The sequence below is a fragment of the Pleurodeles waltl genome, chromosome 5 (assembly GCF_031143425.1).
Source record: "Pleurodeles waltl isolate 20211129_DDA chromosome 5, aPleWal1.hap1.20221129, whole genome shotgun sequence".
NCBI lineage: Eukaryota > Metazoa > Chordata > Amphibia > Caudata > Salamandridae > Pleurodeles > Pleurodeles waltl.
The window spans coordinates 147,069,060-147,079,767 of NC_090444.1; the positions used below are offsets into that span (position 1 = coordinate 147,069,060).

Consider the following 10,708-nt stretch of genomic DNA (forward strand, 5'->3'; position numbering starts at 1 on the left):
GGCTCATTTTAACTGAGAAATGGGCTTCAGGTTTGTAAACCTGAAAAGTGTTTAGACCGGGGGTGTAGGCCACTTTTGGATGCTACTTCCCTGACAACTCTTGGCACATCCCCGGTGAACAACAAGTGAAGCACGGGAGATCTAATGTGTTTAGGTTTTGTGCTCATTTGACAAACTTACACCATAATTACAAATGTAGAAAAACTGTTTTAAATCACTCATTTGCAGGAGTAGGTCAGTCGTAGGTCAAAAGTGTCCTTCAAGACCACGTCTCCAAAGACTAAACAAATGGGGTACATTGCTAGCAGTCACTGCCGCGTATTCCACCTCACTGTGGAGATGAGTGCACACCATTGGGGTCCCTCCCACTGCGATGCTCCGATGACAGCTTCCAAACTGCTAGAGTAGCCAGTGCTTCTTGTCACCCGAGCCGAGACGTTACCCAATCCTGGTTGTGCAAACATTTTCCTATGCTATATAAAGACAAGCGGCGCACCCTACGAGCCCTTCGTACTTAATGCATGGAGGTGAATGGTCAGTCAGCTCTTCCGTAACAAGTCTGCTTGAAAGGCCCACAATGCTTCCCATCAAGTTGTATAGCCAGCCTTATGAAGCACCTAGTGGGGAAGGTGGCAGATCTAAGCGCTACATGAAATCAGGCTGCATGAGGTACTACACAAGGAAAGGCAGAAGGAAAAACAACGTCCTTCAACTGGCCCCACAAAGTAGGTGCTTGTAGGACTGATTAGTGCCAGAGTACACTTAGAAGTGAAAACAAGAGTCATCACTCCAGTCCACTTTACGTCACATCCTCAGCAGCACCTGAGGTCACTCCTTCCTTGTCCAGGCCTCAAAGGCATGTACTAATCTTTCAATAAAAGTCCAGAACTAGAAATAATGTTCTGCACACAGGGCTGACCGGCAACCCCACACACGACCTCATGAAAACGCAAAACAGACCCTCACCCCCATACCTTCCGTAGGGGCCGCCTTGCTATTTACTGCCCAGTCAATTCTGACTGCTGGTGCCACAAGTAGGTTTATTCTGCAACTCATAACTGCACTTTCCTGGTGCTGCACTTAGAAGCTGACTCTTGTTCGATTTTGTTCAGGAACATTCCCCAAGAAGGTTACTTTTCGGAAGCCACTGTTTTGTAACATTAAGAACCGCTATCAGTATTCAAGGTTGGAACCAACACCATGAGACTGTCAAAGTCCAGTCACTGTAGGTGTCCGAAAACAGTGTTTGAAACACTAATGTTATGTATAACACTTCCTACACACCGCGCATCGAGGCATCAAATGGGAACCGGCCAGAAGGCACGCCAGGGATTTGCCAGCAATCATTACATCAGAACAGGTGGCGGCAGCAGAGATACTGCTGGATAGTCACTCACCCTCACTCCACCGCTGAAGTAGCCAGAAACATGGTTTAAGTGTGTCTCCCTTCTGTGGATGCGAGACTCCACAAAATTGAGGTCGGTGTACAGCGTCTCTGAATGATTGGTACAGTGTAGACCACGTGACAGCACGCTCGACAGTGTGGCCACATCACATCTGATGACCGCTCCAGTTTCAACCTTTCACCCACGAATCATTGCGCCAGGCGAGCGGATCTAATTAGTTCCCTGGAAGCCGAGCAGGAGAGCAGGAGAGCAGCCCCCGCCATGTATGAGGCGACCACGGGAAAGTTCACGACTAGACCGAGCTCCCTAATGACAGAGGAAGGTGAGCACCACAGCAAGAGCGCATGCCAAAGAGTACTCGAGGGATGCTGCACGAAGGAGTGGCAAACACTCCAGTAATACTCTGGGAGATCCGATACTATCAGTAAACAGTTGTAACATCTGCAGCTTGTGTAACTTACGTCATGGAGCGGATTATGGTCGTAAAGACTGATTTTCATTAGAAAGCAAGTCTGCCTTTGCTACGGATCAGATGTGGAATGTGGTGTATTGACACCCAGCACATACCAGCGTCCGAGCGAACATGCTGTTTGCATGGTATTTCATAAGTAATGATACACAACAACAAAAAATCACGTAAGTACAAGGTTCACCCCCATCCCATTGGGATTTATTACATTAAAGGAAGTTTTAAGGCGGGAGAGAAGAGGTGATGAAGGAAGTTAACCCAAAACCAACACTTGTAAAAAACTAGGCTGCAACAACAGAATTATCCTTACTATCTACAAACACTGCCTTAATACTCCATGAAAGAAAATGTAACAAGGCACCCACAGGTACAACCATTGATACACATGTATTCAGGGCATCTGGCACAGTGAGCATTCGAGTAAAACCACAGTATTGAAGAGCTAGAGCAGATACTTCAGGACACAGCAGCATGCCATTAACTGATCAATGTTCAACAAGTAATTAGTGACCATTTCAGCCAAACTGGGCTGTATGTAAGAAAGGTTAAGGGAGAGAGGTCTTCAGTTCGAATTAGATCATCCTAAACATCGCTTTAGGTTGAAGGGTTACTTGGCATGTTTTGGGAGGATCTTCTGTGCAAAGATCATGCTTGTGAATACACTGTTAGTCACGGGAGTGTTTTTTCCTTGGAACCCACAAGAGCCTCTTTCATGTCTTCCTTTGGCCCTTGAGAAACAATTGCGGATGGCCGACCCTTTAAGCATGGTACTGGCTCACAGGTGGAAGAAGATTTCTCTAGTCTTACCATGGCCTACCAGTTCCCCTATGGTGCTCCCGAGTTCCTAAAGGTACAGCATGATCTCACAACTTGGGCATAAAAATGTAACCAGGTTTGTGAGAGGACCAAATAGGCCAGAGCTATTCCCAAGCAATCCATGTTTGCAATCTTCATTTTAATGCAAAAAAAAGGAAACGGGGTGCGAGCCCCTGACACTGACAGTCCAAAACAATTTAAATGTAGATAAAAGGTAGAACAGCATCTTCATATGAGGCCACCCAATGCACCAATAGCACTGGTGCCATTCTCCATGCCAAGCATCCTAAAAAAACGCAGGGTGAAGATTATTATGTTAGATATTCACTACAGAACTCACCTGATAGGAGTCCTTGCGGGGGCTGAGTCCCATCTCATCCATCTGTGGGGAGTTCATGATCACCTCAGTCATTTCAGCTGATCGTAAGTAATCAGAGCTGTATGGGGAAAAGAAACATACCTTCAGCGGGGCAGCCACACATTAAAAACCGGTGTTAACACTGACACAGGACATTGACTGTATGCATCTAAACAATGCTACAACCAACCATCTATGCTGGTACGAACTACAGAAATCACCCACAAAAATACACGACAAATACAGACAATGCATTCTTGCAAAAGATGGCAGAAACTGGACTGCTACCCTGGGGAATCTATGACATACTTCACTCTCCGGATGTGCCCAATCAAAACTTCAGCAGATTCATTCCTCTGAAAGACCGACGGTATATCAGACCTAAAAAAAAAAAGCCCATCGGCTGTATAAGCCAACAGGACTGAAAATCCCAACCAATGTTTGCCTGAATTATTAACTTTATTGGAATAGGGCAGTGGTTCCCAACCTTTTGGGTTCTGTGGACCCCCACTTTATCATTACTTGAAACCAGGGACCCCCACTGAATTATTAATCAAATTCGGGAACCCCCATTGAGTCACTATTGGAAGCCAGGGATCCCGGCTAAAACTGTTGATAATTTATACTGCAAACCAATACACAAAGAATACATAATCCAGCCTTCCAAACGTGTACACAGGTATGTTATTTAATTTGCAAATAAAAAAATAATTTTAATAGGAAGGTTGGAGCTTTTCTGAATTCATTTGAAGCCACACATCGCCCATATTATATTCAGTTTGATGCTCCTGCACTGCTCTCTCAAATCATTCTGAAGAGACTAATTTAATTTTTAGCCTCCAATTCCAAATTCCTTAACATTTGCAGTACGTTTTAAAACTACACATTTAGCCATTCCATTTATATGCACTTTATTAATCTATTAATATTAATCTTTAAGCAGCCAAGGACCCCCTAAGGAGGCTTCATGGACCCCACGGGGTCCTCAGACCGTGGGTTGGAAACCACTAGAATAAAGCACTTGTCTGGAGAGGTTGAGCCCCAGGGAGATTTACATAAATGATCTTGGCATTGCGAGATTCTTTGTGAAACAGTGTCTGGAACATGTACACACAAGTTGAAAGACTCCATGTTGAAAGTGCAGCAGACCTGTCAATGCTGGATAGGCTCATCCTAGGCAGGTATCACCCAAGAGATGAACACTGATCTTTCTGTATATTAAAACCACCACCACAAGCCACCGGAAGGAAGCTGCGAATGGTAGCCAGCTCTGTATGGTACTCTAGACGACTGGTGCTGAGGTACAGCACAGGCCCACAGCACTCTAGCCCAAGGACAAGGCTGGCTACCAACACTGAACTGGAGCTAGCAGGAACTGGGTCTAAATAGGACAGCTGCAGAGTAATCCATCCAAAAAGAATGGGTTTCCCAGAGGTAGATTCTAGGCAAGTTAATCGAGGCTGAGAACTGGTTCGAAAGACAAATGCATCCCTTGCAAGAACTATGTAACTAAACCTTGCAGCCAGGTGTAAATCCATAACTTAACAAGGTAGGTTAAATCCCTTCCTGTTGAAAGAGTCCAAGTGAATGAAATCCTAAGTTCTGCCTTCAGAGCCCACCTGGTTTGAAGCCACTTGTTGCTCTTGGGATACAAAACCATAAACACAATCGCTTTCTCTGCCTCCTTGATGCACTCAGCAGTCTGGGGCAGATGTTCCTGGTTTTAACATGCCTAAACAAGGGAATAGGGGCGACTGTTCTTTTGATACAAGGTCATAATGCCACGGCGGAGAATGAATTGTCTGTGTAAACGCAGGTGTGCAAATCCAGGTGAGAATAGGATATCAGTCTAGCACAGTCCTGTTGTGCAAAGGTGATCTGGATGCACTTCAGCTGTACTTGCCCAACAGTGGCCCAAGGGGACCACTGAATGTTAAGATCAGCAGTATCCCAGGAGGGCTCAGCTCTCTAGGGAGCTTCATTTCCGCATACTGCCCTCCCGGTGTGTGACTCCAAACATGAAGCGCCGCGTGGTGCTGACACCAGTATGAGATCCATCAAGGGGCTACTTTCATGGCCGTGCTGTAAACGGGGCGCAGAATCCCTTCTTTACTTTAACCAACGTCCTCGAGACCCGTCATAATTTGTGCATCCAAGAAGTTACTTCCTCACTCCATCCGCTGCCCAGAAAGGACTGATCCCCAGGAGTAGACAGTGGGTGCGGGGATGCCTCGTGCACAAAATACTCAGACACGTATGACAGAGTTAGTGAGCGTAAAACACAAAAACTTGACCCAGTGTGTGCCATCCAGTGCGCTAGACTACGTCATGCAGCCAGCTTTACAACATGCCAGTCTCTCTCGCCCACCTCACCCAGCTCAGACGCCCATCAGTCACTGCCCCCACGGCACGCGCCTGTAGAACAGAGGCAGAGGGTCACACTGTGGCCTCGGTGCCCAGCTCGCGTGCGTGGATAAGTGAGCCACTGACAAGCTCTAAGCGCGGCGTTCAGAGCACTCGAGCCGCGCCAACGTTGTGTACCGCGGGGCCCTGCTGGGCATCGAGCAGGCACCTCCCAGGGGCTCCGCACAGCAGCGTAGCCAGGTTGTCATGGAACCCTAGTGGAAGGAAACTGCCCCCTGACTGCTGCTAGAATCAGAGTACAGAAATAATCAGGCCATGGTGCCACTGCACCTGTTGCACCAACAGAAGCAACGCCCTTACCGCCGCAAATACCTGCATGCCCTGAAAGGCAGCGGTAAAGAAGCAATGTGTCCCTGCAGTCCCAAGCATGTTTGTTGCACAGTGGGCTGAGAATGGTGCGGTTGTCTATCTCCAGCCATACCCAAGGCAAAGTTAAAAAAATGGCCATTAACAATGGGCGTAGGTAACACTAGTGCAACACGAGTAGTGGCACCAGGGCTCAGAGGAGCGAGGGGACGACTGAAGCACATAAAACAGGTCACAACCGAATCTAAACTGGGGCATATTTCCATGATTACAATAAGTTCCTGGCAGTTGTAAAACGTGTTATTTAAAGCGCTTAGATACGACTTTAAGGCGCCTTTTAAAGGGAAGGTACTATTGCGAAGAGTACATACCGTGAGATACTCACAAGCCAAGCAACATTCACAGCTGGCGAATGTCAAAACGGTTTGCTGCAGCCTTTAATCAAAGTTATTATGAGGCGAGCACGCCGGGAGAGAACCGAGCATAGCATACGCGTTCGGATCAGCTAGGGACAAGGGTGGTCAGATAAACCGGCACACGCTGTCCCCTTCGCATCTGATAGCACAAAGGCGACACAAGCTAACGGCTGATAAAGGTTATCCCAAGCGTATGGCAACGCCCATCACAGTTAAGGATGCAGTGGTGTTGGGGTGGGCTTACCAGCTGAACCAAAATACGCTCCAGCTGAGGAAGTATCAACACAGGTTCGCGCCTTAATTGGCGCTATTTAGATGAAATTAGACACTACGTTCAAGCCACTATTAAAATATGTGCTACACGTCCGCAGCACAGTAAAAAGTGACACGAGACAGTGATGCCACATTAAGGGAAACGGCTTGCCACTGATTATAATGCACAACTGCATTAATTAACCTAAGCAACGCCAACTCACCCTCTGCATTCCAACGAATTTAAATTACTACCACTGATTTTACAGTACTTAGAATGCGTTGTTGAACTAACGAAAAAGTTATGTTAAGACTTTGGTTGGTTCTCGCGGCGTCTTTCTTAGGTTTTGCCGTCAAGTCCTCCTGGCTGAGAACAAAGCGGAGTCGGGTGCCCCCTTGCGCCTCCCTGTGCGTACTGCAAACTTCACACGCGCAGACTCGCAACGCGTACTTTATAGAGTAGAGACACCTGCTAAGGGGACACTGAACGGAAACACCACTGTCAGCAATTAGTCCTCACCAGTACGAACTACGAAGCACAAGGCGTAGAATACTGAGGGCAACTGTTCGCGGCTGGAAGCTCGACTCTTTCCAGGAACAATGCGTTTTGTTTCAAAGTGTAGAAATACACAATTGCTTTAATTTAAATTAAAGACCTGGCGAAGCACGTCGCCTGTGTGGTTTACGTATTTAAACGAAACCTATTGCCATATGAAGCTATTAAAACGAGTTGCACAGTCCACTACACCAGCGGAATATTCTCTGCCACATTACTAAATGCGGCACAAGGGACGTCAGCCTCTACCCCATGGGGCCTACTGCATTACCACAACCACACGAAACGTCATATCGTCAATGCGCCTCAAGAGAATCCAGTTAAAACCACCCACTGTCGGATTCTGGTTTTGCTGTTACTGTAGCGTATCTCTGCCACAATTATGACTCGTCCAATATATCACCAAGTTAACCCATCGGTATTGTCACATATATCGCCACCATGTCAAACGACAACGTACAGCACTTTTCACACCACTAGTTAACTGCCCCGAGGACATCTCGCCACGACTTGAACCGCGAGGTCTCATCCCACATCGAGGACAATGCTGGGCACTACCGCCGCAGTGGTTCGCTTTATTCCACCAGAACTCCGCAGAGCACAATTCCACACTACTTGGTTTACTCCCTTAATCCACCGCATGACTTCTCGCGGTTTGACGTAGGGCATCGCGGTGTGCCAATCGGGGTCCAATCCGGGCGCCTTGTCCTGTGCCTCGAGGCTCACAAAGACATTGAGGGCTGTGACGACATTCGCACAGGGTTTGGGGAGAAGGGGGCGTACGGGGACAATGCAGCAGTACGACCGATACAAAGCATCGTGAGTCTGAAGGCAGTTCACGGCCACCGACGGGCAAAACCACCGCCACCAGCATCGGCTCCGGGAGTTTTAGAGAAATTACCCCCACGCTACCACAATGCACCCGAGAAGAGGCATGACACACCACGTGCACCCACGCAGCCCCCACAAAAAACACACAAGTCGAACAAAAAGGCGACAACCTTTTCCTAAACCAAAGAGCGCAACAAATTCACTCAGCGTGCTGACAACATGCGGAGGGGCCTTACACGAAAGCTATGGCAATCATAATGTCCACTGTTAAGCAGCCTTAACATGACGTGTTAATTTCATTAACCACAGAATATCGAATGGGGGTAGGATAATTCCTTAATAAATAGTTTGCAAAAAAAGAAAATAAATCAATATATGTTTTTCTTTGAGAAACGGGAACCCTTTATACTGACACCATGCAAAGCATCCCTAACCCAAGCTGCCCTCGCGCTGCTTAAGGAAACTACGCAAAGACATCCTAACTTTCCCGCGAGCAAAACAGGCAGAGAGAGCTACTCACCAGTGTATGGGGTAAAATACAGACATGAAGTCCGGGAAGAAGGCACACAGTCCTGGTTTTGGTAATGACACGCCAGAGGGGAGCTGCAGCAGATCACTGGGTTTGAAGCACGGTTACAAAAGGGACCCGATTTGACACTACTCTCTAAGAACTATCCGCGCTGCCACACTAACTCTTACATGAAGAACGTCGGCCAGGGGCTTTTATAAAGTCAGGGGCGTGGCCGGAAGAGAGCACGCCCCCTCCATTAACGTCACCAAATTCATGAATGGCCTGTGCCAGGTCCTTCTGAGAGAAGGCGCTGCTGATGGCTGGCGTCAGGTTCAGGTTCAGCCAGTGGGCTGGGGAGCTGTCTCGAGCGCGACATCCAATCACATGGTGGATTATGCGGCTGCGCACAGCTAACCAGGCCTGAGCAGCTGATTAATTGATAGAATAAAAAGATGTGTCAATGATACAGGAGGTATCATAAAAACATCGGTGTTGTGAAGATGTAAGGTAAAAACATATTTTTTTCTGGGGAAAAAAAGAGAAGAACATTTTTGTCTACCAACTTCCTATTATATGCTATTAAAACCCGATGGATTAAAAAAATGTGTTTTTATTTAAATTTTCTGTCTGTATGTTACAAATGTAGTCTAGCGTGTGCGATTTGAAAATATGTTGAAACATGCACATTTTGATGGTATGTCATGTAATATTTCAGCTCTGTACTACAATATGCCAAGTCGGCTGCACAGTTTGTTCACTAGACTTCCTTGTTCTATTCTTCTGCTGGCTGCGCTCAAACGGTGGGCTTCACCATTGTAGTGACGTCTTTCATCTAAAGCGCGCGGGTGGGCGCTGCTGCGCATGCGCACAATAGGTATAGCGGGTTTATTGTCCCTATCAATGGGGAGCTATTTTTAGATCATCGAGGAACGCGCAGGCGGCTGGTTTAAAGAGGCAAGATCAATGGCAGAAGGCGGAGGGAAAGAGTTGTCCTTTCAGAGGGCGGTCCACCCTTGTAGAAGCGTCTGCATCACCAGAGGCTCCAGCAAATTCCAGCCAGTCACCAGCTCCTGCAGTCCTATCCTCCAGTGCAGTAGGACGGCATCTGCAACAGCTCATTCATCCTCCTCTGCACCAATCACCCTCCCCCGTGACCGTCCCGCTCGCATACGCTGCTCCTTATAGTACATACCGTACCTTAAAGACTGGCTCCTGCAGCAGGATTACATGCATTATTCGTCCCTGCAACACTCAATGAAATGCGTATTTAGCACTGTTGTGAGGTTAACGTTGGCCACGGTGATCAAAGCCGACTCATTTTTTATGTCTTGGCATTTATATCTTACGATTATGGCTTCCAGTTTTTCTGTATTTATTTTGTGGACATTTCAGTATATATTTATCCGTGACACAGAGGCCCTGAGCGAAGAAAAGTCTGCACTGCACAACACTCCCTTGTGGTGCCTGGGCACCTGACCCTCAAGAGCAAGGGAGCAGCCAGAAAATTACCCTCCATCCCCCTCCTCGGCTCACCCCCTCCTTCCGAACCCCACACTTTGAAGCAAAGCCCTTATGGCAACCAAGCAACCAAAGCAAGTCACTTCAGCCCTCCCCAGAAGAGCTCTTGTCTCTTTCATCCAAGCACCTATCCATTTTCCTGCAATGCACTCGCTGGTATCCATCATTTCATATTTACATTGTACATTGTACTCTTTCAGTTATATTTCAGTCTTTCATCATTCTGTCCTTCCGTAGATCCGTCTGCCCATCAATATCCAAACCTATCCATCCATTTACAAACCTATTAATCAAACCCATCCATCCTTTCCCTCATCAATCCGCTCTTTCACTTACTAATCCATCCATCCATCATCCATCCTTTCGCTCCCCATCCATCCACCCTTTTACTCTCCATCCATTCACCTCCCTTTCAATTATCCATCATCCTTCCACTCAGCGATCAATCCTTTGACTCATCCACTCAGGCTTCCATCCATCCATCCAACCTTTCTCTCTTCCATCCATTCACCCTTTCATCATCATCCACCCTTCCATCCACCCATTCATCCATCCTTTTGCTCCCCCATCCATCCACCCTTTCACTCCATCCATCCGTTCACCTCCCTTTCACTTATCCATCATCCTTCCACTCAGCCATCCATCCTTTGACTAATCCACTCACGCTTCCATCCATCCTTTTGCTCATCCATCCATTCACCCTTTCACCATCACCCATCCTTCCATCCACCCATTCATCCACCACCCTCTTCAATTATCAATCTATTCCTTCACTCATCCATCCTTTCACTGATCCATCCATTCTTTCACTCATCCATTCATAATCCTCCCTTTCACTCATCCAT

The 10,708-nt window shown here is 47.2% G+C and overlaps 1 protein-coding gene across 1 annotated transcript in view; it reads right to left on the reverse strand.

The window, feature by feature from the left end:
- LBH (LBH regulator of WNT signaling pathway) overlaps positions 1-8,667 on the reverse strand; it is a 30,002-nt gene extending 21,335 nt beyond the window's left edge. Inside the window, exons 1-2 of the mRNA XM_069233816.1 lie at positions 8,355-8,667; positions 3,032-3,128 (exon numbers count right to left, since the gene is read on the reverse strand). Of these exons, the coding sequence (XP_069089917.1) occupies positions 3,032-3,128; positions 8,355-8,380 (123 nt within the window). The 5' untranslated portion in view covers positions 8,381-8,667. The remainder of the gene's footprint in view (positions 1-3,031; positions 3,129-8,354) is intronic.
- Positions 8,668-10,708: the final 2,041 nt, after the last annotated feature.